This window comes from Falco punctatus, assembly GCF_963210335.1.
Source record: "Falco punctatus genome assembly, chromosome: 17".
Taxonomy (NCBI): Eukaryota; Metazoa; Chordata; class Aves; order Falconiformes; family Falconidae; genus Falco; species Falco punctatus.
Genome location: NC_137597.1, coordinates 4,522,110 through 4,548,722, shown reverse-complemented (window position 1 = coordinate 4,548,722; position 26,613 = coordinate 4,522,110). Strand labels below are relative to the sequence as shown.

General features: G+C 60.2%; 2 protein-coding genes and 1 long non-coding RNA gene across 6 annotated transcripts; 2 read left to right on the top strand and 1 right to left on the bottom strand.

Moving 5' to 3' along the window:
* Window positions 1–12: 12 nt before the first annotated feature.
* On the top strand, window positions 13–5,670 carry LOC308054580 (pepsin B-like). Its single transcript, XM_080367649.1, has 9 exons — window positions 13–110; window positions 226–376; window positions 886–1,003; window positions 1,284–1,402; window positions 2,011–2,210; window positions 2,359–2,481; window positions 2,562–2,706; window positions 3,004–3,102; window positions 3,366–5,670. The coding sequence occupies exons 1-9, from the start codon at window positions 31–33 to the stop codon at window positions 3,516–3,518; spliced, it is 1,188 nt and encodes a 395-aa protein (XP_080223775.1). The 5' UTR covers window positions 13–30; the 3' UTR covers window positions 3,519–5,670.
* A 96-nt stretch (window positions 5,671–5,766) lies between these two features.
* Window positions 5,767–24,032, top strand: TFEB (transcription factor EB). Of its 4 annotated transcripts, none has more exons than XM_080367643.1 (9): window positions 5,767–5,896; window positions 18,398–18,642; window positions 18,724–18,978; window positions 19,067–19,147; window positions 19,812–19,932; window positions 20,128–20,184; window positions 20,634–20,709; window positions 20,856–21,003; window positions 21,345–24,032. In XM_080367643.1, exons 2-9 carry the CDS (start codon window positions 18,448–18,450, stop codon window positions 21,783–21,785), a joined length of 1,374 nt encoding a protein of 457 aa, XP_080223769.1. In that variant the 5' UTR covers window positions 5,767–5,896; window positions 18,398–18,447; the 3' UTR covers window positions 21,786–24,032. The 4 variants fall into 4 exon arrangements, with proteins under 4 accessions (XP_080223769.1, XP_080223767.1, XP_080223770.1 ...); XM_080367641.1 differs by lacking the exon at window positions 5,767–5,896 and adding an exon at window positions 13,974–14,099; XM_080367644.1 differs by lacking the exon at window positions 5,767–5,896 and adding an exon at window positions 13,996–14,095.
* Window positions 6,809–8,308, bottom strand: LOC308054582. The gene is made up of 2 exons (XR_013924160.1): window positions 8,173–8,308; window positions 6,809–7,718 (listed from the first exon to the last, which is right to left on the bottom strand). It is a non-coding gene; the product is annotated as an uncharacterized lncRNA (long non-coding RNA).
* Window positions 24,033–26,613: the final 2,581 nt, after the last annotated feature.

Here is a 26,613-nt window from a genome sequence, read left to right as displayed (position 1 = left end):
TGCCCCGGCCGAGGCGGTGCAGGAGCTGCCATGGAGCCACTGGCACCCAGAGCCATGCGGTGGCTGGTGCTGGCCCTGCTTTGCTTCCAGCTCGGAGCTGGGGTGGTGAGGTGAGCCCTGGGGCTGGGCTGGGTGCGAGGGTGCAGGGCTGGCCCTCAGCACGCGGAGGTGCAGGCGTGGATGGGGCCACCCAGCATCTCTCACCGCCATCTCCATCCCACGCAGGATCCCCCTGAGGAAAGGCAAGTCCATGAGGGAGCTGATGAGGGACAAGGGGGTGCCGGAGGGTTTCCTGAAGAACCTCAAAGGTGACCCCGGTAGGAAATACCAGTTCAGTAATGCTGTGACTTACGAAGCGCTAACGAACTACCTGCATGTAAGTAGTAAAGCTTTTCCTTCCTCCTCTGGGTCGCCCAGCCCTGGTTTTTGGGGATGCTCCCCCTCTTCTCCCGGCTGCCCGCAGGAAGCTCCGCAGCAGGCGGCTCTGCTCCATCCCCACTCCCAAGCCCAGGGGCTGCGCTGGGCATGGGCAGGATCTGTGCTTCGTAGCCTGGCTCCGAGGGCTGGGTGATGCTGGGAGACAAAGGCAGGAGGCAGCACGGCTTATCCTGAATTGATTTCCCTTCGCAGAAAGAGTGGAGTGGGATGGCTATAGGGCAGGGCTGCCCTTGCCAGCCTGACTTTGTTGTATCATAGGCAAATCGTTGCCCCGTTCCGTGCTTTAGCCACCCTGGGTGCACTCAAGGACTATGAGCCCTTCCTACGACCCCTGGGCAGTTTGGGTTTCTCAGCTAGCAGAGGGCAGAGAGCTGAAAACTCTCATTCAAAGAAACAGGCAGAAACAGACCGACACCCCCCACCCCACCCCCCTGCTCTTGTTCACAGTCCTTCTACTTTGGGGAGATCAGCATCGGGACCCCCCCGCAAAATTTCCTGGTAATCTTTGACACCGGCTCTGCCAACCTGTGGGTGCCCTCCACCTACTGCCAGGATCCAGCCTGTGGTGAGCATCCCTCGGGGGACGCGGCAGAGCTGGGGGGCCAGGGCTCCTCACCCTTTGGTGCACTCAGACATCCCTTGCGTGCTGGGGATGGAGCTGTGACAGGGAAATCGGGGACAGCCGGTGGGGTTTGGTGTTTGCTCTGCCCGGTGACACCGGCGGGGCTGGTTTGGGACAGCCCCTTCCCTGTGAAGCTCCTTGCTGGGGATTTCTGCCTGTGTGGGGACCGGGATGCTGAACCCAGGGCAGGATGTGACCTGGGGGCTGTGACGTCTCCCTGCAGTGAATCATAACAGGTTCAACAGCAGCATGTCGTCCACCTTCTCGAGCATCGACGTGACCTACACCCTGCGCTACGGGTTTGGTGACGTGGCGGTGGCGCTCGGGTACGACACCGTGACAGTAAGTGACGGGTTGCATCGGTGTGTTGCTGTAACGGGGGTAAGAAGGGACGGTGGTGGTGATCAGCCCAATCTCTGTAAAAATTTACGGCGCAGCTGCAAGTACCTTCTTGTTTTGGCTGTTAGTGCCTGGACCTCCCATGCAGAGCTGATGGCGTGTCTGCATAAACTCACTCAGAGACCGCAAACTGACTCTGGCTGAATCCCCTGGGATTTTCATCGCTGCTTTGGGCTAAGGGGTGACAAAATATCTTTGGCCATGTTTGTTTTTTACACTGATGGCTGAGCTTTGTCATTACGGGCCAGAAGAAATGTTCTGTTGCGAGACTTGCGTGCAATGGAAGTGTGATTTTAAATCAATTTAACGGAGGCAAAACGCTTTTTTGTGGCTGGTTTTACAAAATAATAATGGTGATGGCACGAAGACTATGAGCCAGGCTGCTCCCGATTCCATCTCCCATCTGGGGAAGAGCTCAGCACCTCTCAGTGCAGACTTACCTTTGTGACCTGCCTGGCCACCCCTGCCTCTCCCCAGAAACTCCCTGGTGGGATGCTGCTGTCAAGGGGGATGTCCCAAATCATCTCCCAGCATCTTTCCTCTCCCTCCAGATCCAGAACATTGTCGTCAGGAACCAGGAGTTCGGCCTGAGCCTGGATGAGCCCAGCAGTCCCTTTTACTACCAGGACTTCGATGGGATTTTGGGCATGTCTTACCCAGGCGTTGGCATCAGTGGTTACAACACGCTGTTGCAGAACATGATGCAGCAGAACCAGCTCAAAGAACCCATCTTCAGCTTTTATTTCTCACGGTAGGACCTCTGACAGCAGGTCTCCCTCTTGCATAGAGCCAGCCTGGATCCCACCCTTTCTCCCACTCTCCATCCGCATGTTCTCCCCACACACCGCTTGCCACTGGGCAGCCTGCCTGATTCAGGGTTTAATTTTGTGTCTTTCCAGCAACCCGACGTATGAGTACGGTGGGGAAGTCGTCCTCGGAGGGATTGCCTCGCAGCTGTACACTGGGGAGATTTTATGGACTCCTGTGATCCAGGAACTCTACTGGAAGATCGGCATTGAGGAGTGAGCGCTGCACGATGGCTTGGAGCAGATCTTGGAGGCACGGGAGCCTTTTCTGATGCTTTTTCTGCTGCTGTCTCCAGGTTCTCCATCGGGCAGTCGGGCACGGGCTGGTGCAGCCAAGGCTGCCATGGCATTGTGGACACTGGGACGTTCCTGCTGACCATCCCAGCACAATTCATGTCAGAATTCCTGCAGGCATTGGGTGCAGAGGAGAATGACTACGGGGTAGGTGGGAAGGTTGCCCTGTGCCCATGAGGGGCTGATGCCATGGGATGAGGATGTGTCTGGGTGGTAATGCTGAGCTGTGGAGGGCTCCTGGCATCTCTGGAGCAAAACTGCAGAGCTCTATCTCCCCTTGCAATGGGAATTCTTCCAAATATGTTAAACCCACATCAGCACAGCCCCACCGAAGTCAGAGCTGTGCTGATCCTTAGGGAGCATGGCTGGGGTTACAGCCAGAGGAAGGACAGTGCCCAGCCCAGGGGGTCCTGACCCCTCTGCCCCTCTTTGCTTCTTTTGCAGTACGTCGTTGACTGCAACAGCGTCCCGAGCATGCCCACCCTCTACTTCGGCATCAGCGGAACCCAGTTGTCGCTGCCACCCTCTATCTATGTCTTAAACGTAGGTGTGATTTTATCATTCCCAACCTCGTAGGGCAGTTTTGCTCAGGAGAAAGTCGGGAGTTTCTTTTCAAACGCAGAAGCTTCCAGCAGCCCGAGTGCCGTATTTCCCAGCACCTAATTTCACGGTGCTTTTGCGTGCCTGTATGTGACTGTAAGGGGGATCTAATCCTGCTCCGGGCCAAAGCAGCCGTGAAGGCATGGGAAACACAAATCTCCTGTGCTCCTCACTGGCACTGAAACGTGTTCCTTTTCCCCCGGCAGAACGACGGCATCTGCACCGTTGCAGTCGAGAGCACATACGTGCCCTCTACCAACGGCCAGCCGCTCTGGATCCTGGGCAACATCTTCCTCCGGCAGTATTACTCCATCTTCGACTTGGCAAACAACCAAGTTGGCTTTGCCCTGTCAGCCTAGGGATGCTGAGCATCGCCCGTGGGATAATTTGTCCCTGCAAGACTTTATTCTCCCTTGCATCTGTGTACAGTGATGAGTAGGCTCCAAATCTCCTGAAGTGAATAAAAAGGCTACGGATGTAACCGCCTTGTGTCTCATCGGGCTGCGGCTGAGCAGGATCTGGCACAGCTCTTCCTAATAAAACAACAAAATCTGAGTTCATGCTCAAGGTTTCCAAGGGCTGACTGGGCTTTCCGGTGAGCGCGGAGCCTTTCGATTGGCAGCAATGACAAATTTGGGGTCACCCTTTTGATTGGAACCCGGATCCCTGCTGGAGCTGGCTGGGAAAGTGGGATGACCAGGAGAAATTCAGGCTGCACCATGTGCTCAGCCACAGCTCGGGGGACGCCAGGGCTGAACTGGTGCAGTCGCTGGAGGCTTCAGGAACCAGTTCAGAGCAGGATGAGCCGCGCCAAGGAGCTGCGTGTGAACAGCTCCCAGTTCATTAGGTCTGGGGGAATTGCCCACATGTATTTGCAAATAAATGAGGGATTAAAAAGTGTCAGGCGAGGACACTCAAGCTGAAGAACCCCCCCCTGGTTTTGTTCTTGAGGGATAAATCTCTCCATTGCTGCAGCCCAGAAGGATGGGTGATGAGAAGAAGGGGCAGGGGGGGGGGACGACGGACGGACGGACAGACGTGCCTGGGTTGCAGATGTGACCAGTTCGGGGTGCCTGGATCCCCCCCAAGAGGAGATGCAGCGTCAGACGGATGGGGCCAGCACCAAGTGCCTGAGCCAGCGCCGAGGCTGGTCCTCGAGGTGCAGCACGGGGAGATGCACGGGAGCTGCGGCACCCAAGGGCCCCATCGCTGGTTGCCTGACACCCACCTCCCAGTCAGATGACAGTCACCCCACTGGGGCATGTGACCGCCCGTGAAATCTGCTGTTTCCAGCCAAATCTGCCACGGCGAGTCCCGTGGAGCTCCCAGCCACGGAGAGGGAAGCACCGTCCTGCTGCCACCCCGGCAGCCCGTGGCAGGGTCACGCCGTGCACTGGGGGACTCGAGGTGCAGTGGGATGTGCTGGTCCCCACCGCTCCCCCCTGCTGCAGCGTCCCCCGCAAGGGGCTGCATGACCACGGTGCAGGGAGTGGTAAAACCCTGGTGCGAGGGGCTTGCACGACCCCAGTGCAAGGAGCTGCATGACTGTGGTGCAAGGAGCTGTGTGAGGGTGCAAAGGGCCGTATGATGCCAGTGCAAGGAGTGGTAAAACCCCAGTGCAAGGGGCTGTGTGACCCTGGTGCAAGGAACTGCATGATCCTGGTGCAAGGGGTTGTGTGACCCCAGTGCAAGGGGTTGCATGACCCTGGTGCAAGGGGTTGCATGACCCTGGTGCAAGGAGCTGCATGACTGTGGTGCAAGGAGCTGTGTCATCCCAGTGCAAGGAGTGGTGAAACCCTGGTGCAAGGGGCTGCGTGACCCTGATGCAAGGAACTGCATGATCCTGGTGCAAGGGGCTGCATGACCATGTTGCAAGGAGTGATAAAACCCCCGTGCAAGGGGCTGCGTGACCCAGTGCAAGGAGCTGCATGACTGTGGTGCAAGGAGCTGTGTCATCCCAGTGCAAGGAGTGGTGAAACCCTGGTGCAAGGGGCTGCGTGACCCAGTGCAAGGAGCTGCATAACTGTGGTGCAAGGAGCGGTGTGATCAGGTTGCAAGGGGCTGCATGACCCCAGCGCAAGGAGCTGCGTGACCCCAGTGCAAGGAGTGGTAAAACCCTGGTGCAAGCAGCTATGCGACGCTGGTGCAAGGGGCCGCATGATCCCAGTGCAAGAGGCTATGCGACCGCAGTGCAAAGGGCTACACGACCCTGGTGCAAGGAGCGGTAAAACTGGTAGAACTCTGGTGCAAGGAGCTGCACGATCCCGGTGCAAGGGGCTGCGTGACGCCAGCACGGCCCTGCCCTCGCCCCCTGCCCCGGCACCCACCTCCTGGCCCGCTGGGGGGGCGGGAGGCCCCGTTGTTGGGAGGGAGCCACTCACCCATCCCCCCACCCCACGCAGTCCCCGTCCGTCCCCCCGCTGCTGAGGCCCGGGCGGGGACTACAGCTCCCGGCAGGCACGGGGAGCGCGGCCCCGCTCCGGACTACAGCTCCCGGCGTGCTGCGGCACCGAGCGGGCCGTGCCGGGCCGTGCCGTGTTGTGCCGAGGCGGGCCGGGCCGGGCGGGCAGTGCTGCCCTCCCTCGGCGCGGGTGCAGCGGGGCCGAACCGAGCCGAGCCGGGCCGAGCGGAACCGAGCGGAGCCGAGCCGGGCCGAGCGGAGCCGAACCGAGCCGAGCCGGGCCGAACCGAGGCACTTCGTTTCCTTCGCCGTTCCGCTCGCCCCCGCAGCCGCCCGGTGAGTGCAGCGGGGCGGGGGGGGACCGGCCGTGCAGCGGGACCCCTCGGGTCGGAGCACGGTTTGGGGGGGAGGGGGGGATGTCGGGGTGTCCCCCTGGCCCATCCCGCGGTGCTTGGAACTCGGGTTGTTTCTGGGTTTTTTCCGCCTTTCCTGTAAATAATAACGCCCCCCCCCCCCCCCCCCCCCGCCTCCCCCGGCCGCCCCCGGCAGCGGCCCCCGCTTACAGGAGGCTCCAGCCGGGCCGTGGCTGTGGCTGCACCCCTGTGACTCCCGGGGGGACGGGGGTCGGGGGTCTCCGGGTGCCCCCTCCGAAAGGCCGAGGGTCCCAGGGGCTGCCAGCCCCTCCGGCAGCCGAAGGTGACTTGCCTGGGTCGCCTTTACCAGCGCCCCCCCCCCCCCCCCCGGCCCCCGCCGCGTTTACCCCACGCGTGGGGAAACTGAGGCACGGATGCTCCAGCCCTCGCTGCTGACAGCGCTGGGTTTGCTGGGGGGTTTCCGTGCCCCCCCCCCCCCCCCGCCCCATCCCCCGGGACAGGCTGCAAATTCCTCCCGGCCTGGGGAGCAGGAGAGTGCGGCCCCCCCGGGAGCTGGCGGCCCCCCAACCCTGCTGCTTTTGGGGTCTGCAAAAGGCCGGGGGGGGGGGTACCCTATGTCACCCAGCTTTTAGGGGATCACCAAGAGTAGCTCCCCCCCCCCCCAGCTTGCAACCAGCAGGAGTTTGAGGGGGATGTAGGAGGGGGCTGCACTTCACCTACAGCCGCTGATTAATTATATTCGTGAATTAATTGCAAAGCAAAAGAAATCGCAAAAGGAAAGATTACGACAGCCCTCACGCTCATGCCCTCTAAAGCCTCAGTGAGTCAGATGATGGGGAAATTTACTTAAAAAAAAAAAAAAAAAAAAGGAAAATGAGAGAAAATATGGTGGTTATTGTGCTCTTTTAAGATAAATAAATAAGCCTGTGCAAGTCCGGGGACGAGCAGGACCCATTCCCAGGAATCGCAGCGCTTCTGCGTGTTCCCAGCCCTTGGGGTACTGGGGGGGGGGGCGGGGGGATTTTGTGCTTTTTTATATATAACAGCAGAGAGCGAAGGTGTGGAGTTTGGGGGATTTTTTTTGTTTTTATTCCCCCCCCCCCCCGTTTAGTTTCCCCTGCCATGTTTGCTTGGCTTCATGCACGGCTGCTCCTCCGGCCGGAGGAGGGAGCGGGGCTGGCGGCGGCTGAGCCTGCGCTTACCTGCTGCTGGGGGATCCAGTGGGAAAAAAACCCTGGATCGGTGGGCTTTTGGGAATTGGGCTGCTGGAGTTGAGAAACTACCAGATTTAGGCTCTAGGGGTGGGTGACGATGGCCGGGGGTGGGCGGCTGCACGTGCTGACCCCGCGGCGTGCGGAGGGATGCTGGGTTTGTTTTCCGAGGGATGCTGGGTTTATTTTCCGAGGGATGCTGGCTTTGCCTCCCGAGGGATGCTGGCTTTGCCTCCCGCCCTTATCAGTAGGAAACCGCTCCGGGGTGGGGCTGGCTGCCATGGGGCGACTCCAGCATCCGGGTGTTTGGGCTGGAGGTTGTGATTCCAGCCAGGTCTTTATTTCTTTTTCCATGCTCCACGGCGCCGAGTTTACGGCACGTGTGTGTTCCCGGTCTCCTGCCCTGCCATCGCCTTTGCCGTGACCAGGTTTCCCTGTTTGCTGGGTTTCGGCCGTGCTGTGGGGAAAGGGAAGAGCCCTGCGTGTGCAGCGACAAAGTGATGAATCATCGGAGCAGGGGGGACATTTCCAGGGCTGAGGGTGGGGTGGCCCTGGAGCCCAAGCGGCACAGCCCTGCGGGGAAAGAAACAGCTGCTGCAGGGAAATGGGGCTGGGGAGGCCATGCAGGGGGTTCCCCGCCCCCCCCCCCTCAAAAGCACGTGTCGTGGTGGTAGAAATTCCCTTCTGACTCCCCGTGGCTCTCCCCGTGTTGTGGGGTGCTGCAGGTGGGGCTGGGGTCTTGATGTAGCGATGGCGCAGGGGGATTTCAGCCTTGGATTGCTGTTTCTCCCTCCTTTCTGGGGGATGCGGAGGGATGGTGGGGGGTGGTGGAGTTCTCCCAGTGCCCATCCCCATCACCTCTGGGCTCCGTCCCTGGGGACAGCTGGTTTAGGGGTTTTTTTTGGGGGGGACCTCAAGCCGCCCTAACCGAAAAGGAGCTATTTCATCCTGCCCTGCGTGGGGTTACCCTGCTCCCCGCTTGAAGAGGAACCGGGCTGGGGGGGTGGGTAGGGGGGGAGCGACTTACCGGGGTTGACTGAGCACAGCGGTGTCCCTGGTGTGGGTGCTGCAGCCCGGCAGTGGCACCGCGCCGCTGGCACGTCCCTGGGGCAGCACCCTGGTGGCATCCAGTGACTGGACCCTGTGCCGGTGTTGACCCGTGGTGGCCATTTCATGACAGCTTCCCTGACCCTCTGTTTGCTGTGGGAGATTTACAAGGCTTTTCCCAGCCGCGGGAGCCAGCGCTGGCTGTTTTATAGACCCATAAAAGAGCAGAGGCTGCTTGGAGGTGCAACACGTGCCTGCCGCTGCGCTGTGCCATGCTGGCTCCAGCCCCACGGGCATCCCGTGGTGGCCTTTCTGCGGTGGCATCACCTCCATGAGCCCAGGCGAGGCAGCAGCTCGGTGAGCTGGTGTGCGGTCCTGGTGATCACCGGTCCCCAAGCCGGTGATTCCCAGGATGAGTGTGGTTTTGTCACCCTCGCAGCTGAAGCAGGGGAAGGTGCTGGCGGTGTAACGCTTCGAGGGATGAAAAGGATGATTTCTTTGTGAACACACAGGAAATAAGTGCTCATCCTTTTTTCCCCCCCCCCTATTTTTCCCCCCACTGGTGCATCTAGGAGCCGTGATGTTTCCCCCGGATTCATTGCAGGGTTGGTGCCTGGCACTTGGGTTTCACTCAGGGTGGGTTTGCGGATTTGCATGCACGTAGGGTCCCACGACGTGGTCAGCCCAGGGATGCAGGAGGCTTGAGTCCTGTGCTCTAGGATGAGCTCCAGTTCCTGCTCCTTGCCTTCCAGGAGTTGGCTGGAGATGGAGGTGGCACATTGCTGAGAAAAATGGGAACGATGGGCACGATCCCGGCACTGATATTGGCCCCAGTCCTGTCCAGCAGATGCTGACAGCATCTGTGGAGAAGCCTTCCCTTCTCCAGGCATCTTCCCCCTCACTTTCTGCTGAACAAACAGGCAGCGGAGTAAAGCTATAAATATTAAATTGCAAAAAAAAAAAAGAAGAAAAAAAAAAAAGAGGGAAGAAACCACACAATTTCCCTGCAGGCAGAGGAAAAACGAGCCCTGAGTGACAGAGGTGAGCAGGGCTGCACAGTGCCTGCCTGGAAGCAGCTTGGCATGCTGGGGGGAGGGGGGGGGGTATCCAGCCCAGGAGGATGGTGTGGGGCCAGATCCTGCCTGCCGGGAGCTCGTGTTGTGCCGTAGGTCTGTTGGATGGAGGGAGAGCCCAGCAGCCCCCAGGGGAATGGGCGATGCTCCGTGTCTGGAGGTGCAGCGTGTGGGTCGGGAGGCATTTTGGGGAGGTAGGTGCTATGGGGCTGGGAGCAGGAGAAGGGGGACAAGCACCCCAGTGTGGCCCAGGGGATTTGCAGCGGGTGGTGTGTGGGTTCGCCTGGACGAGGTTGCCTGGGGAGGGTTCGAGGTCTTTCAGTGGTATATCCCAGCCCCACGGTGCCTACAGTCTTTGCAAGGAGGCTGAGGCATCTTAAAGACTCCTCGAAGAGTTGCTCTCGGGGTTTTGTCACCCTTCCTACAAGTGCATTCAACCCCCAACAAACTCCCCGCACCCTGCTGTCTGCTGAAATCCCCTCCTTTAATTAAATCAGTGCAACTTTCTTTCCAGATAAACCTGAAACGCCCAGGCAGCATCCTTCCTCCCTGCCGGTTACATCCCTCTCTTTCCTTCCCATACATGGTCTTATGTATATATATGTATATGTACACTACTAACGAAAGTGATTTACTTATATAAACACTTGCGAAGCCGAAGGTTTCCCATCACCCAGCCCCGGCTCCGTCCCTTCCCCTCGGCACAGCGTTATCCCGGGAGTCTCCTTCAGTTTTAAATTCTCCTTTCCGTGCACGGCTGCACCTCCGGCACAGTTAGTGCAGCTGCTGCGGTAGTGCCCGGGTGCCAAAATCAGCAGGGCTGGGGGGCATCCGACCTGGGCACCTTCAGACCCACCCCACCCCCCCCCGCCACATCGGGAGCAAGCAGAGGGGCTGAAGGAGGTCCACAGCACAGGGTCGGGGCTGGGACACCTCGGTGGCAATGGCTGGCAGTGAGCTTTGGGACGGGATGGGGAGTTTTTGGAGCCTTGGGGACAAGCGACGACAGCAGCTCTGGCTTTTTGCCAGGCTCTTTCCTTGAGATTTTGGGGGAATTGCGTGAGGAGGGGGCTGCAGCCGGGTCAGGCTGATGGAATGGGGTCTGCAGCCAGCTGGCGTGCAGGGAGCATTTTCCTTGCTCCCAGCTTGCAAACCCCCGGGAGGAGCGGAGGTTGGGTGCCAGCGGGCTCGGCGCTGGCTGCGGCTCCCGTCTTATCTGCAGCGGGGTGGGTGCCGTGCTCAGCCCTGGCCCCCCCGGCTGCTCCTCGGGGACAGCTCCAGGCTCAGAGCAGGTGAAGATCTCGCCTGGAGAAAGCCCAGCCTGGTGGGAAAGAACCTCTGGGCTCCTTCATGGTCAAACCGGTGTAACTCGTGCCAGGGAGGCGGCAGCACCCATCGCGAGGACCCGACCCGGTTGCAGCGGCACGGTGCCAGGGCAGGGGCTGGATTGGCAGCGGGGGCTCCTGAGAACCGAGTTTGACCTTCACGGAGCAGGAAAGCACCGGGCTGAGCTGGGGGGCAAGGGGAGAGGAGAAACCTGTCCTCGGCGGGTAAGCGGCGATGGCTGGGTGCTCCCCCCCAGGCATAAGAGGTGCTGCCGGGGCTGGGATGGCAGCGGGCTGAGCCCGGGGGCTGTTTGGGAGGACAAGTCACAGGCTGTCCCCAACTTGTTTATTCTTGGGGCTGGAGAACAGCTGTGGCTCCCATGGACGGGGCGGCTGCGGCGCTGGGGCTGCCGCCTGCGGTACAGTTACATGAAATTGGCCGCCTTAGAAGCCTCCTGGCTGGGTGCTGGGGACTCACGGGGTGTATTTATAAATATTACCTCCTTCCAGCAGCATGGGGCCGTGGTGGGAGGGAGGAGGGATGGGGAGGTGCTGGGAGTGCCTTTGGTACGGGGAGGAGGGAGCACGGGGTGGCCACTGTCACCTTGCGCCTTCTGCTCATGGCAAGTGGCACCGTGACCTTGGGGCGTCTGGGGCTCAAGGGCTGGTTTTGCTGAGCGTCCCTACTTTCTGGGGTGGTTTCTAGGATTTTTGGGTATGTAGTGCCTCCAAATCCCAGCGCTGTGCTGTATGACATCTGCCCTGCCGTAAGCAAGCCGGGGGCCAAGGATGGTGCTGTCCTACCAGTTCCCCTTATTGTTCATTTATGCAGTTATTTAAAAAAAAAAAAAAAAACAACAAACAAATTAAACAACCAACACCCAAGTTGCCCGGAGTCAGCCGGCGCTGGAGCAGGATGGGGTTCGCTCTTTGGCCAGGGGTTGCACGCAGAGCCCTGCTCCTGGCCGAAGCGAGCAGGACACGGCGTGGCGGCACGTCCCTCCCCGCCAGCGTGGCCGAGGCCCCTCCAAGGTCACCCCGCTCCTCTCCGCGCCTCCCCGCTGGAAGGCGGACACGGTACGGACACGATACGGGGCTGATTAATCACTCAGCCCGGGGTGGTGCTGGGCTGCAGCGGGTCCCCAGCCCCTGCGCTGCCGCTGCCTCGTCCTCGCCCCAGGAACATCCTTCTGCCTGTTAACACTTTTATTTTTAATTGCCGCTGTCGAGCGGGGAGCGGGAGGGGAGGGCAGGATCCTGTTGTCTCAGGCTGTTTGCGCTGGCGGGCTGTGAATTCCCCGGGCGGTCAGTCGGACAGTGATGTTTCAATCAGGGCTCCTGCGCCCTGCCAGCCGCTCTGCGGGAACCACAGAGGCAGGATCTGGCCCCACCGTGGTGGTGTCCCCCCCCGTCTCCCCCAGCCCTGCTCTGGGGACCCGGCTGGTGGGTGCCAGCCTCCACCTGCCATGCTCAGCCAGGGGGATGGCGTGCGTGGTGTCCCCCAGGTGTGCCACGCTGGGCAGAGGGGCTTTTTGGGGTGAGGGAGAGGCTTTTTGGGGTGAAGGAGAGGTGTCAGAGCAAGGCTGTGTATTATTAACCCCGTAACGGCTGCCACTCACAGGTGGGCACCTGTGGGTATACTGTGGCACCACCAGAACCAGGGGGCCTTTTTATGGACCCCATTTATTCTGCCCTGGGAGTGATGCTGTGACAAGGGACGCTCAGTCCTGGCTCTTGGTACCCAGGGAGTGATGCTTTTCCCTCCACTGGGTCCCTGACACCTCCCTGGTGGGTCAAGCCTACCTGGGCAGTTTGGGGACCGCTTTAGCCGGGGTCCTGCTGCCTTACAAGACCTGCGTTAATGTTTTTACTGTGCTGGATACCTGGGCCACTTCCAGGGGCGGTATTTAACGCATGGAAGGGAAAACATTTGGCCTCTGACCCAAACGCCTGTTAACAATGTCGCGGTCCACGTTTCTGAGATGCCAGGGCTAAAAACAGTCCCAGTGACTCAGTCTCTCGCTGGCATTGTCAACTGACCCTGGCTTTCATTTGCCAAGTCCCTCCGCCTTCTCCTTCTCCCTTTCAGGGCTGCGTGCTTGCCGCACAGGGAAGGTGCCTCTGGATGGGGCTGGGGTGGCTCTGGCCATCCACCTGCCTGACCCATCTCTTGCCTGACCCGTCTCCTGCTGGGTGGGTGATGGGGAGGGCAATGCTGCTCTCTGGGGTTGGAAACGGGGCCGTCCCCCCTCTTTTCCCACCACCCCATCCTCATCCCAGAGGGGCGTAGGCTGGATGGGACCTCTGGAGCCTCTGGTCCAGCCCCAAGTGTGGCCAACGTTGGTGTTGGATCGGGGTCTCCAAGCATGGAGGTTGGTCCGCTACCAGGGTTTGGCCACCTTTATGGTGAGGAATCCCCTTCTGATACCCTGGGTTGGACCCTGTGCCACTGCCCCTTTCTGGGGCTGCCAACCACAGCACTGCGCTCCTCCACGTGCCGATGAAGATGAAAGGACCCCGGCCTCCTTCCTGCTGGGTGCCAGCATTACCCGACCTCTGACACCACGGCTATGCTGACATGGCATAAATCATTCCCGCGGTGGCCTTGCCAAGTCAGGGCGAGTTCCCCAAGGGAGAAACTGGGGGGCTGGTCCCAGCTGCGCGGGAGTAGATGGTTGCTGGCCATGCTGCTGGCATGGTGGCACGGTGGCACAGCAGTGGCTTGCTGGCCTGGCCCAGGAAAGCTTCTCCAGGGGGGAAGCAGGGGAGCTTGATCAGCTCAGGGTGTGCAGGGAGGTGCTGTGGTGCCCTCATGGGACGCTGGCACCCCCAGCATGGCTGCAAAGGGGATGCGGTGCAAAGATGCAGTGCAAAGCAGCTTCGCACAACAGGGCCGTGGGGGGTGTCCCCGGCATCGTGCCAGCTGCATGGGGTGTCACACAGGCATCCTTGTCATCCCTTTATCCTGGCCGGTGCTGGCCATCGCTGGCATCGCCATCCTGGTGGGGACCAGCTGTGGGTGCTGGAGGGGACCACATGTGCTGCCCAGCGGGGCCAGATCTGGCTGCGTGATGCTGGTGCTTAGTCTGCATCTGCTCGGGGCACACGGAGGGTGAGGGGTCCCTGTGCCAGGTCCCCTGGAGTCACAAGGGATGGCTTTTGCCCCTCAGTGTGTTTGCAGGCAGGGATGCCACTGCAGGAGGGGACACGATGGGGTCTGGCATCCCGGAGAGCCCAGCGGCGGTGGCTGCATCTATTTTTGCCGTGCTTTTTCTCAGCTCAGTTGCTAACTCCCGTGTTGCAGTGAGAAAAACAAACAGGTTTGGAGGTTTTTTGCAACTTCCCCCCCACCCCCCTGCACACCCCGTGTGGCTGCTACCACATTAAAAGCGGGGTCCTGAAAATGAGGAAACACGGGACCAGGGCTGGCCCCGGCAAGGAGCCCAGAGGAGCTGCAACCAACTGGCCCTGGCACCTGGACCCCCCCAGCCCTGCCATCCTGTGCGCAGGTAACCCCTGCCCTGTTGTCCCCCTTCTGCAGGGTGGCAGCAGAGCCTGTCCCTGTGCTGGGGACACCCACGGGGTGGCTTTGCGGGTGCCTGGCTGGGTGGCAGCTGGGTGCTGTCGGAGCAGATCTGGGTGCGGAGCAAACACCCGCCGTGCTCCCAGCTGCCGGGATCCAGCCACCCAGCGCCTGCCTGAAATGGTGGTGGGTGCTTCCCCCTGCCCGGGCTGGGGTGTGCCGGGCCCCCACGTCCCCATCGTGTCCCCCCCGCCCCGGCATTTGAAAATGACAAACGAGGAAGGAAGGCTCAGTGGGCGCTTGCTGGCGGTAGCAAGAAGCGGAGCTGCTCTCACTTCTTTCTTTTCCCTTTGCTTTTCGCTGCCCTCTTGGTTGTCAACGAAGCAGCCCAGAGCGGCGGGTGGGTGGGCGGCATGGCCCCCGCCCCAGCTCCCCTCCTTCCCCGGGGGTCCCCACTCCCGGCTGAAGCTGCCGATTGATTTTTCCGCTCATAAATGGTCACGATCGACCGGGAAATAAACACGCGCGAGGGAGTGGGGCTGGGCAGGCGGCGCCGGGGTGCCCTGAGTTTGGGGGTTCTCAGCTCTGTCTCCAGGGCTCATCCCATCCATCCAAGGGCTGGGCAGGAGACGTGTTGCGTTCGTGGGGACGGGATGTGCCCGTATGTTGCAGGCAGGGCAGGCAGCGCGGGTGTCCCTTCCCGGTGGGCTGCCCAGGGAGGGTAACGCGAGCCCCCTGGATTTTGCAGGGGCTAAATCTGGAAAAAGCTAAATCAGCTTTTATTTCTAACCCACACCTGGGGTGGGGTGCTGCTCTGGGTGTTTTGTCCCTTTGGGGTGGCGCTGGGTGCCCCACGCCGGCTCTCCGCAGCGGGTCCGTGGGCAGCCCAGCCCGGTGTGTAGCAGAGCAGCATCCAGTGTTACTCCAAAAAAAAAGTCCCGGTGGCTGTCACAGCCTGGGTTGGGGTGATGGGGGACAGCTCGGGGCTGTGCAGAGTCCTGCAGGGATGAGCGAGGGTCAGGGCAGCTCTGGGTGCCACTGGGGATCCTCTGGCTTGAGCTACCCCTGAAGTGCTGCCCTGGCACGGAGGGAGCGTGTTGGGCTGTTGATGAAATAACACCCCCAGAGGAAAAGCAAGAAAGGTCCAGAAATAACCGTGTTGCTAAATAGCAGCAGAGATATTTTGAAGGGAGATTAATTCCCTGGCTCCAGCCCTGCACGTTGTCCCGGTGGTGGGTCTGGTGTGCGGTGGTGGAGCACAGCTGATGCCTGGCAGCCCCCAGGCGCTTGATGGAGCCCACCACTCTCCAGCACCCAGGAGGTTTTCCCTCGAAAAGCTGCTCTGGATTTCGGGTGCAACCCTGCAACGAAATGGGCTTAGCTTTTTCCTGCACCCCAAGAAGGTGGAGGCGGTGTCACGGCGTTTTCAGAGCACAGGCTGAGTTTCCTTTGGGAAATCTGCCCCTTTTCCCTGCATGCCTGGGTTGACCCAGGGCTGGTGCTTTGGGCTTCCCTGTGGAGCTAGGGTCAGGGTCAGCCCAGCTCCACGGCTTCTCCTGCTGATGGGCAGTGGTGGGCAGTGTGCCCTGTGCTCCGGGGCAAGGGGGTCGAGAGCCCACCTGGGCCATGGAAAAGCCACCCTGTGTCCCCCCAGACAGGAAAGGTGGAGTTGGGGTGTGGAGAGGGGCCGAGGCTGTCCACCCGTTCCCTGCTTCCTCCTGCTTTCCCACCCCTCTTGTCCCTCTCCATCCCTTTCCTGTTGCTCCATCACCCACCCGGGGCCTCCCACCACCTTCCTCCCTCTCCTCCCCTGCTCTTCCCTCCCCATGACTGATGGGGACGTGGCCTCAGCAGGTGCCCTGGCAGCACCCGCTGGGAAACCCAATGCCCAGGCATGCCCTGGCCTGCCGCGCTGCCCGCTCGGAGCCAGGCAAGCAGCTGCCCCTGCGCTGGGACGGACCCTCGCCGGCATCTCCAGGTGGGGACCAGGCTGGGGCTGCCTCTGGCACGGCGACGGCTCCAGCTCAGCGGGAGAGCCACTGGGCATGCATTTTCTGGGATGCCTTCCCAGGAATAACGGGCATCCTGGATGGAGCTGCCATCCTGCCTGCTTGATTTCTGTCCCCCCCCCCGACCAGGGGATGGCAGGACGTGCGCCCCGGGGTGGGGTGCCTGTACCGTTATGTCGGCAGGGTCCCCATCCTTTCCCACTGCCGGCTGCCACCCTCCCGACGGGGCTGACTCAGAGCGAAAGCAGAAGCTGCTCAGTGTTTCAGGGGGCAGGAGGGAAGCCAAGCAGAACTAAGCAGGTTATTTTAAACCGGACCTAATTTTCCCCCTCTCCTTACTGGGCCCAGCTCTGGCCACCCTTTCCCATCCTCGCCCTCGGCAGCTCCTCTTTTTGGGAGCTTCCCAGTGGAGAGGGCAGTGCTGGGGGGGTCCTGCAGCCGGGCAGGGTGGTGGGACTGGGGCTGATGGGGGTGTGTGGGTGCTGTGCCGTGCGTGGCTGTGCCTCAGCACGCTCTACTGGACACCCCCCTGCCCCCCTGTACCGGCTGCCCTTCCTGAGAAAAGCCTGGACTCCCCCAGCTCTGCAGCGGGGCAGCTCCGTCCTCACCCCTGACACCAGGTTTCCCCAGCACCAGAGGTGCCAGCCTCTCCATCGTCCCCCGCCTCCTTGCACCCATCCAGCCGGGGTGCCCGTGCCGCCACCCACGGGCTGTGCTCAGCTCACCGTGCTTTGCAGGGCGGTGGGTAGCTGCTTGCTTGTGAGCATAGGGTCTGGCTGCAAAGTTTCTTGTGCACAGCCTGAAATCTCTTTCCTGCTCTCCGCCAGGGCTGGAAGCCCCCCAAAAATGCCAGCCTTGCATGGCCCCCCGCCTCTCCCCCTCCCTGCCCTGGCCGTGCAGCGTGAGCTGGGTTTGCAAAGCATGGCCAGTCCTTCCACGCTGTGCTGGCTCATCCCATCTCACGGCTCTTGGAGGCTTTTCCTCTCAGCCTGCCCTTAATATTTGGGGTTATTACGTTCGCCGTCTGCATCAGCTGTGGTTTTACCCCCTTCAGTCTTGTTTTATCTGCTGCGGGCTGTCCCCAGCGTGGCTGTGTCTTTTTCCAGGGCTCTGCTCTTGTTCGTCTCAAACATCCCCCTGTGCGCTCCTCTAAGGCCATTTGTGACAGCCGTCTTAACGAAGCTCCGATTGATAACTGTCCCAGGCTCCTCGTCTCCCATCCCCCTTCAGACGGGCCACCATGTCTAATTAATTACCTTCCTCTTGCCGTTCAATAGCGGGCTCTTGATCCATGTAATCGTATTGCTGTCCATGCTGGCTTGATTTAATTTCCCCCTTAGGATATCGCGTGGCACCGTGTTTCAGATGCCTCACCAGAAACCCCGGTGTGTGTCGTATCCACCGCGGCCCCTTTGTCTGCAATTACACATTGTGTTTAAATAGCAAAACCCTCCAGATTTGTCTGGTTACGCTGCTGCAAAGCAAACCCTGGGTGTTTGGCTCCTGCCTGTTCCCCTGGCAGCGTTTGCTCTGGGTCCTGTGCTCCGCTTTCCCTCCCGCCCTGTGGATGCTGTGGTCCAGACCCCATCATCTCCTGCATCCCCATCCCCGCCTGGGAAACCAGCCTGGTGGAAAGCCATCGTGGTGCCCTGGGGAGCCCGGGTTGGGCAGCTCCCCCCACCCTGCCATCCTCTCCCCCCCCCCTCCACGGGCCGCCGTCCCCTTTGTACGGGGGAACAAGGGCTGGTCTGTGCGTGCGGGGGCCTCGCACGCCTCCCCCCGCGCTCGCGTGCCGGCCCCGCACAGAAGCTGCGTTGTTCGTCCCGCGCCGGAGCTGAGGTTTTGGGGCGGCCGTGCTGAGGGTTAGACCCTGCCTCCAGCTCCTGGCACCCACCAGCCTTTTCTTCCTGCTCTTCCCTTGCTTTCTCTTTCCCTTTCGCCCTGCTCCCAGGCTCTGTTTTTTCCCCCCATCCCTTCTTGCTTTGCTCTGGTGTTTCGGAAATCGGTGGCTCAAAGCCCATCGGTGGCTCCAGCTGAACCCGGCGGTACGTGAGTCCACACGCAGCTGTCTCCCCCGGGGTGCCCCGGTTGTCCCCAGGGAGAGTGGTGGCGTGGTGGGAAGCAGCGGCAGGGGGGCAGACCCGTCTGTCTGGTGTTGGGATGATCGTCCTGGATTAGTTACCGGCTGCTACAGGTGCTCCGGGAGGTTTGCTCCCTCCTCGTGCCTCAGTTTCCCTGCTACAGAATAGGCTGATGTGCCGTGTCTTCCTCTCAGGGTCACCTCCGTGCCCGGTGGGCGCCCGTGTCCCACCCCCTCGCTGCACCATGGCGTCCCGCATCGGTCTGCGGATGGAGCTGATGAAGCAGCAAGCGCAGCAGGAGGCCGAGAGGGAGCGTGTGCAGCAGCAGATGATGATGAACTACATGCAGCAGCAGCGGATGCCGGTAGCCTCCACCCCGGCCATCAACACCCCCGTCCACTACCAGTCCCCACCGCCCGTGCCTGGAGAGGTCCTCAAGGTACAGCGCTGGGGGTGTCCCCCCGACCCCAGAGCTGAGGGGAGACCCTGCGGGGGTCCCTGAGGGTTTGTCTCCTTGCAGGTCCAGTCCTACCTGGAAAACCCCACCACGTACCACCTGCAGAAGTCGCGGGATAAGAAGGTTCAGGCTTATCTCTCTGAAACCTATGGGAACAAGTTTGCTGCCCACGTCAGCCCCGTCAGCCACTCGCCCAAGCCACCCCCCGCCGCGTCCCCCGGCATCCGACCCAGCCACGTCATGTCCTCCTCGGCGGGCAACAGCGCGCCCAACAGCCCCATGGCCATGCTCAACATCAGCTCCAACCCCGAGCGGGAGGTGAGGGGATGCCACCGTGCTGCTGGCGGAGGCAACCGTGCTGGAAAGGGCAACGAAGCCCACTGGCACCTTGTGCTTTCCCTTTCAGTTCGATGAGGTCATCGATGACATCATGCGCCTGGATGATGTTTTAGGCTATATGAACCCCGAAGTCCACATGCCCAACACAGTGAGTCTTCCGATGCGTGTTAGAAAGAGATCAGACCCCGGGAGGGAGGGTGGCCTGGGGGTCCCACAGCTCCATGGTTGCAGGGATGGAGGTGGCACAGAGGGGACCTGTCCTGCCACATCCCTGCAGCGATGTCCGGGTGCCAGCCCAACCAGCCTCGTCCCTGGGAGGCAGCGAGATCTCCCTTTTGCAACTGCGAGAGCCAGTTCAGCTTCTTCTCATCTTTAACGACAGTTGGGAGCCCTTTTATAAAAAGCCAGAGAGACGGGAGAGGGGTGCTGGGAGGGACCGGGCGTCTGCTGCAGCGTGGGGGGATGCTGGTGCCAGGGGAGGTTTCCCAGCCAGAAGCTTCCTTGGAGCGACACCATCTCCCAGGTTGGATCCGTATGACAGCTTGTGCTTCCCAGTGGGATTCATCCTGCCGAGCCCTTCTCAGATGTGATTCATCTGCCCTATTTTAGATGTTGGCCGTGGGAGGGGATCAGCTGTGCCCTTTGAAGTCCTGTTTTCTTTGCGACTCTGATTATAGCTGGTTTAAGGGCCCGGGAAGGCAATTACACCCGCTTGGGCTGCGCACCCACATCCTGGAGGCCAGGCAGCTGGACTGGAACCCCGATCCCGCGGCCCCGGATGGAGCTAACCTGCCTGTCCCTCTGGTTTTCAGCTGCCGATGTCCAGCAGTCACATGAATGTCTATAGCGGGGACCCCCAAGTGACAGCCTCCCTCGTAGGTGTCACCAGCAGCTCCTGCCCTGCCGACCTCACCCAGAAGAGAGAGCTGACAGGTACGTCCCCAGCCCCAGAGCTGGCGGAGAGCTGGCAGTGACAGCGAGTGCCAAAACTGGCCAGGGTTGTCCTGTCCCCGTGGGTGGGGAGGGTGGCTCTGAGGGTGCTGGGGCGCACCGACACCAGCCCGGGATGCTCGTGGGGCGAGATGCAGCCGCGTCCCCTCTGGGTGACGTGGTGGGTCTCTGTTGCAGATGCTGAGAGCCGAGCCCTGGCGAAAGAGCGCCAGAAGAAAGACAATCACAACCTGAGTGAGTTCGGCGCCGGCTGCCCACGGGTGACCTGGCTTTCCCTCCCCGACCCCTGCAGCCCTTTCACTATCGCTGTTCATCCTCATTCTCCCTCCCTCTGAGCTGTGTCCCCCTTCCCATCCCACCTCACCCTCAGGAAATACCCCCTCAGCCCCCTGCCCTGGCTCCCTCTTTCCCGGCTCCGCAAAATGCCTGCGGTGCAGGAGGCACCCTGTTGTCCTCCTCGTTAGTGCTGGGGGAAGGTCGGACCTGCCGGGGTGATGGATGGGAGCAGGGTGCCAAAGAGTTGGTCCAGGAGGTTTCTCACCCCGAGCCCCCTGATGCCGGAGGGTCCGGCTGGGGCCTGGGAGTGGCTCCCAGCCCCGTGAGCTGGGAACAGCAGTGCTGGCCAGTGGGAGCTGTGGGACACGGAGCCTCCTCACCACCAACCCTTTCTTCTCACCCCGCAGTTGAGAGACGGCGAAGGTTTAACATCAACGACCGCATCAAAGAGTTGGGGATGCTGATCCCCAAGGCCAATGACCTGTACGTATCGGTGGTTTCTGGGGGGCTGGGGTAGCTGTGCGTCTCGTGGCAGGCAATACTCGCAGAGGGGCTTTTTGGTGGAGTTGGGGTGAGGGGACACGTTGCTGGCATGCAGGTGGCAAATCTTTTCCCATCCTGCACGGCAGGGACGTGCGCTGGAACAAAGGGACAATCCTGAAGGCATCTGTGGACTACATCAAGAGGATGCAGAAGGACTTGCAGAGGTCGCGAGACCTGGAGAATCACTCGCGCCGTCTGGAGATGACGAATAAGCAGCTGCTGCTCCGCATCCAGGTGAGCTTCCCTGTGCTCTCCTCTCCCTCCGCTCTGCTCCAGCCCCACGAGCAGCTCTCTCCTGCCTGCCGAGGGGACAGGCAGGGACTCTCCTCCCTCCTACGGCTGTCAAGTCACCAGGAACAAAGTCTTCAGACAAACCAGACGTCTGAGGCTCAGGTCACTGCAGTGAGTGTTGGTGAGCTTTGCATGGCTCATCATTTTGCATCCTTCACCTCTGCCGTGGGCTCCTTCCCTGTGAGCTTCCTGGCCCCTCTGTCCCTGCCACCTCCATGAAGGCCCCTGTGCCGTGTCCCCGTGCGCGATGTCCCCACCAAAGACCTCCTGTGCTGTCTTGGCAGGAGCTGGAGATGCAGGCGCGTGTCCACGGGCTGCCCACATCCTCGCCCTCGGGCGTCAACGTGGCCGAGCTGGCTCAGCAGGTGGTCAAGCAAGAAGCCAGCGGGGACGAGGGGACGCTGGAGCCACTGCTGCCACCCCTGGACCCCGAATCGCAGCCGCAGCCAGCGCTGCCTCCACCACCCCAGTCTCCCTACCACCAACTGGACTTTACCCACAGCCTGAGCTTCGACGACGGCTCCCGGGGCTTCCCGGACAGCCTGGAGCCTGGTCACAGTGCTTCCTTCCCATCCCTATCCAAGAAGGAGCTGGACTTGATGCTGATGCAGGACACCATGCTGCCCCTGGCCTCCGACCCCTTGTTCTCGGCCATGTCCCCGGAGGCTTCCAAGGCGAGCAGTCGCCGGAGCAGCTTCAGCATGGAGGATGCAGACATGCTGTGACGAGGAGCTGCTCTGGCGCTGGGAGCGAGGACTGGACCTTCGAGTTTGGTTAGTGAAGTTACAGGGCACTTACTCGCAGGAGGAGCCCGTCCTGCCACGCACTTGAATCTACGTAGGAGTACCTTATCTCTATGCAACGGGGGTCTCGGATCAAGGCTCGCCGGGTACCGCCGTGTCTTTCGCAAGCTTTTTTTTTGCCAGGAGCTGGAGCGGACCTTCTTGGCTTGCTGTGGCGTTGGCCTGACTTGCAGATTCCCCAGCCTGGGAGTGTGAGCTCGGCTGCTTTGCCTTTCAGCGAAACCCTCCTGGACCAAACCCCTTCCCCAGAGCGGGCAGGAGCCTTCGAGGCCCTGGGAGGAGAGGAGAGGGACGATGCTCAGAGCTTTCTGTCTGGCTTTTTGCCTCCTTTCCATCTCGCTCCGGGAGCCCACGTCCCCAAGGAGTGTTCCCCAGCGGTGGCCTCTGAGCCCTGCAGATGCTTCACGGTGCCACATCCTTCATGGTTCCTCCTTCCTCGGAGCACCCGCTGCCTCGCTGGGTTGCAGGGCTGGAGGGAGGTGTTAATTGGAGCACGTTTAATTCACGGGGCACGGGGCGGGGGGGTGTTGTCCGAGTGAGCTGGCTATGAATTCAGGTTGACGTTGAAGGCTTCCAGAACAGCAGGGATGGGGTGTTTGATGCTCAGTCAACTCCTTGCTGTGACCCCCCACCTTGTGGGGGGCCCCACCTTGGGGTTTGGCAGCACCCACCACCCCAAAACCTCTCCAGCCTCTGGACAAGGGGCTGTGTGGTGCTGGGCAGCCTTCAGCCTCCCTCGAGACATCCCCACAGAGGTGCCTCTGCCCCCTAACACCAAGCCCTGGTTCTTCAGGTGGAGGAACAATTAAGGGTTTTAACAGTTTTTTTGGGGGATACTTGTTGAAAGTAGATGTCCTGCCCCACATCTGGGCACGGAGGTCCAGGCTCTGCCTGGGGACCAGGGAATGGTTTGTACTGATTGCCAAACCTGAGCTGCTGCTCTCTGCCTTTGCCTCGGCGGGTTTATTTCTCTTCTCAGTGTCACCAGCTTGTTCCCCAGCCAGGATGGCTTGGTGATGGGGGGCTGCTTTGGGCTCTGCATCATCTTCTGCCTTCTCAGCCTGGCTGGTGGCGGGGAGGGGGCTGGGCAGGGGAGGGGGATGCTGTTCACAGGGAAAATACTGCACGAATTTCTTCAGGGAGAGGAGGAAAGGCTGGGGAGAGGAGACCCCTTCACGGTCCTGCACTACAGCACAGCATCACCCCCCGAGCTGTGGATGGGTGGATCGATGGGTGCCCGTGCAGGGATGGGGGTCACTGGGTGCACTCCATCCTGGACCAAGGATGGGGGATGTCACGGGGTTGGGACCGTGAGGGGAAAGGTCAGCCAAGGAGGGACAAGCTTGCTCTGTCATGGCTGGATTTGAGATTGCAAGGTGGGGGACAGCCCCGGTGCCCCCCTGGAGAAGTGCCTGTCAGACGTGAGGGTGTGGGGAAGTGCAGAAGGTGGGGAGGAGAAGGGGGAAGGGAAGAGGGAGGATGTGTCGGAGGCGTCCTGGAGCGCTGGGACAGGGCAGGGTCTGGCTGCTGCCCTGCAGGGGTGCAGGGAAGGGAGCGGAGGGGGCATTGGCGTGCTGGGTGAGGGGCACTGGGCTGTGCGCTGGTGGGTTTGGGGCTGCTTCACCCTGCGTATTCACGGGAGGCCTTGGCATCCTTCGTGCACTGCCCTTGGTGCCTGCAAAGAGAATAATCCCCCCTGGCAGGGGGGCAGCACCCCATACGCTGTGCTGAGTGCCTATAGGTGATCTGTGGATGACTCCAGAGGGTCCGTGCAGGTGCTTCAGGGTGGGCATACAAAATCCCTCGTCGCTTGGGATTATTGTGGCTATAGGGTGGTCCTGCCGGGCCCTCACTGGTGGTACACATCACTTGTGGGGCTGGCTGGGGGGCACACCGGCTCTGCACCCTGCTCCGGGCACCAGCAGGCAGAGGACCATCCGCTGCTCAGCATGAGATGTGTCTCCCCCGGCTGTGAGTAAACAGTTGTGGATTATTATCGTGGTTTTTTTTTTTTTTAATCTTTTGGGGTTTTTGTTTGTTTTATTTTTCTTTTCTTTTTTTAATGCACTGTGCTCTGATTAAAAAATTTTACTACTGTTTTATAAATAAATGTATAAAAGAATGAACTGGAATGGAAGAAGAATCATTAAAATATATTTATTTACAACATCCCAGAGTGTTGCAGCGTGGGCTGTTTCTTCTCATCTTGGAGGAGGGAGGGTCGTGATGCTTAAAGCACCAGAGATGCTTTCTCCCAGCGATGCCACGGCCGTGCCCAGAGGTAGGGCTGCAGCAGCATCCCTGTCTTGCAGGGGAGCTGCCCTGGATTTGGGGGGCTGTGTTTGGGTTTTTTTTTTCTTTTTGCAGGAAAGCTTGGCTTGGTTAGGGGGGGAAGCACCGCTGTTCCTTTCATTCAGCTGGTCCTGGGGTGGTTTGGGGTTTTCAGGGTCCCTCCGGAAGGGTGCCAGCCCTGCAGCTGGGTGCTTCAGGGAGGTCCACAGCTCCTGGTGCTGAGCACAGCTGGGACTTGTGAGGTGCTGACCCATCTGCTGATTGCTTAATTGGAACCAGGCTTGGTCCCTTAATTAATAATAGTCACAAGGCCCCAGAGAGCAGAGCTGGGAGGGGCTGTGTCCCTGGAGCTGAGCATGGTGCCAGGAGTGGGGCAGGTTTTTGGTGGCTGTCCTGGTTGTGGGTGAGTGTGATGGTGGAGCTGTCTTAGGGGTGTTTATCCTAAACGTTGGGTGGTCTCTGGAGCTGGTGGGGGGGCTTCCTGCCCCCTCCTCACTGCTGGAGCTGCCTTAGCATCACCCCTGGGTGCTCCAAAACCATGCTGGGGGTCCCTGGTACAGGCAGGCTTTGGTGCAGGGTATTTCCCACCTCCTGTTTGCAAACCTGCAGCAGGTTGGGGACCCTCCTGCCCAGGGCAAGGGGGAAAATGTGCTTTTAAGTTCCTTCTGGGCTGAGCAGGGGGCTGAGCCCATGCCTGGCACAACTCATCCCGTGCCACACCAGCAGACCCTGCCTGCGGAGCCACGTGCCAGGATCCCGCTGCCCCTCGCTCCCCTCTGTGATGGTGCTAAACGCACACACAAGTTTAAAAAAAAAAAAATAATAGAAAATCCACCTTAAAATAGACTTCCTAGGATGGAAAATCACAGGGGCTAATCTTGGAAACTTTATTAAAAGAAGGAGGGGAAAAAAAAAAGAGTGCGACGAGGCTGGGGGGAGAGAAAGAATAAGTAGTTTCAGACACTTTAAAAAAAAAAAATTCCCTGATTTGATTTATCTGGGGAGTGTGAACACTAAATAGAGAACAACGCCTGAAGTGTGAATTATTTCCTATATTAACACAGAGGAAAAACTGATAGCCTTTTCATGTCAAGAGAATAGCGCGGAGGGAGGGAGGGGGGAGAATGACATTGTTCAATCTCTGGGTTTGCTCACTCTTTATCAGGCTGAGATCAAAATTTATTCCCAGGATGAGGCCTGCGGCCTGGCTGAGGCCCTAGAGATTTTTAAGGGCCTAATTAAGAAAACAGGATGAAAATGGCAAAATAAGAGGGCAATTTACTTCTTGCAGAATAGGGAGATCAAATCAACTTATGAGCAATTAATGTGCACAAGGAGAGAATAAAGGGATGCCGGGATATGGTAGAGGGCCTCATTTTAATGACATGCTCTGGTGTTGGCATAGAGGATTACTCTGAAGGTCAGATGTAGATTGAAACGACCTTGCAGATTCTTAACCCTCCTTCCAATTAACAGAACCAACTCAGAAATGCAAAAGACCCTGGCTTGGAGCACTGTCATCCCTTTATGTTCGGAAGGGAGGGGGGAGAAAAAAAAAAAATTATAAAGGAGAGAGAGGACGAAAGGGGGTTTCCTTGGCTTAAACAGCAGCTGCTAGAGACGGGAGCTGGGGCAGGCGGGGAAGAAGGGCTCTTAATTACAGTCTGTGAGCCACCCACGGAAAAAAAAAAAAAAAAAGAAAAATTAAAAAAAAAAATATCGGTGTCAAGGCTCCAAGTGGGATATAAAAGGGAGGGAGTGCTGGCTGGGGCTGCGGCCGGGCTGTGCCTGCGGGGATGGCCGGGATGGATGGACAGAGCGGAGGGATGGGGACCGGGCAGCAAGTCACCCCGGCTGCTCCCGCAGCCCTTTGCCATGCCCCGGGGGGTTTGGGTGCTGCACTGGGAGGGCTCGCATCTGAACCCCCCAACCCGTGCCCTCGGGTTGCTCGGCTGCTGTCACGCTGCTTGTGGCACTTTTCCCTGCTGTCCCACCCACGCTGCGGGTTTTCTCCCGGCGGAAGGTGCGGAGCGGTTGTCCCTGCGTGGACGGGGCGCCCGCGGGCTCCCGGAGGATTTGGGCTGGATCCCGGAGGATTTGGGCTGGATCCCGGCGGGAGCAGCGAGGCTGCACCGGGGCTGAGCAGCCACAAGAGAGAGCCAGACCGTTGCCGGAGAAGCCGGGGAGCCAGCCCAGCCTCCCCCGGCCGGGGATGCGCATCCCCGGCTGCCCCCCGGGCCGCCCCGCGCTGGCTGGGAGCTGCTCGTAGCACCGCGGCTGCTGTGGGCCCCAGCTTGGGGATGTAGGGATCACCCCGTCCAGCTCCCCGCCCCCCACCCGGTAGCTGATGCTGGAATGTGCTGGTCCCGGAGAGCTCCGAGCTGATGCTCTCCTCCAGCAAGAGCATCTCCTCCTGTGCTCTCAGCCTCTCACCAGGGCCGCTGCACCGTCCCCCTTG

Excerpts from the sequence above, each read along its gene's own strand:
- TFEB (XM_080367641.1), top strand. The coding sequence starts at position 13,994 with ATGAGGAAACACGGGACCAGGGCTGGCCCCGGCAAGGAGCCCAGAGGA. Across the intron at positions 14,100-18,397 it reads CCCTGCCATCCTGTGCGCAG|GGTCACCTCCGTGCCCGGTG; the intron begins GTAACCCCTGCC and ends TCTTCCTCTCAG. Across the intron at positions 18,979-19,066 it reads GCTCCAACCCCGAGCGGGAG|TTCGATGAGGTCATCGATGA; the intron begins GTGAGGGGATGC and ends TTTCCCTTTCAG.
- LOC308054580 (XM_080367649.1), top strand. The coding sequence starts at position 31 with ATGGAGCCACTGGCACCCAGAGCCATGCGGTGGCTGGTGCTGGCCCTG. Across the intron at positions 111-225 it reads CTCGGAGCTGGGGTGGTGAG|GATCCCCCTGAGGAAAGGCA; the intron begins GTGAGCCCTGGG and ends CATCCCACGCAG. Across the intron at positions 1,004-1,283 it reads CTGCCAGGATCCAGCCTGTG|TGAATCATAACAGGTTCAAC; the intron begins GTGAGCATCCCT and ends GTCTCCCTGCAG.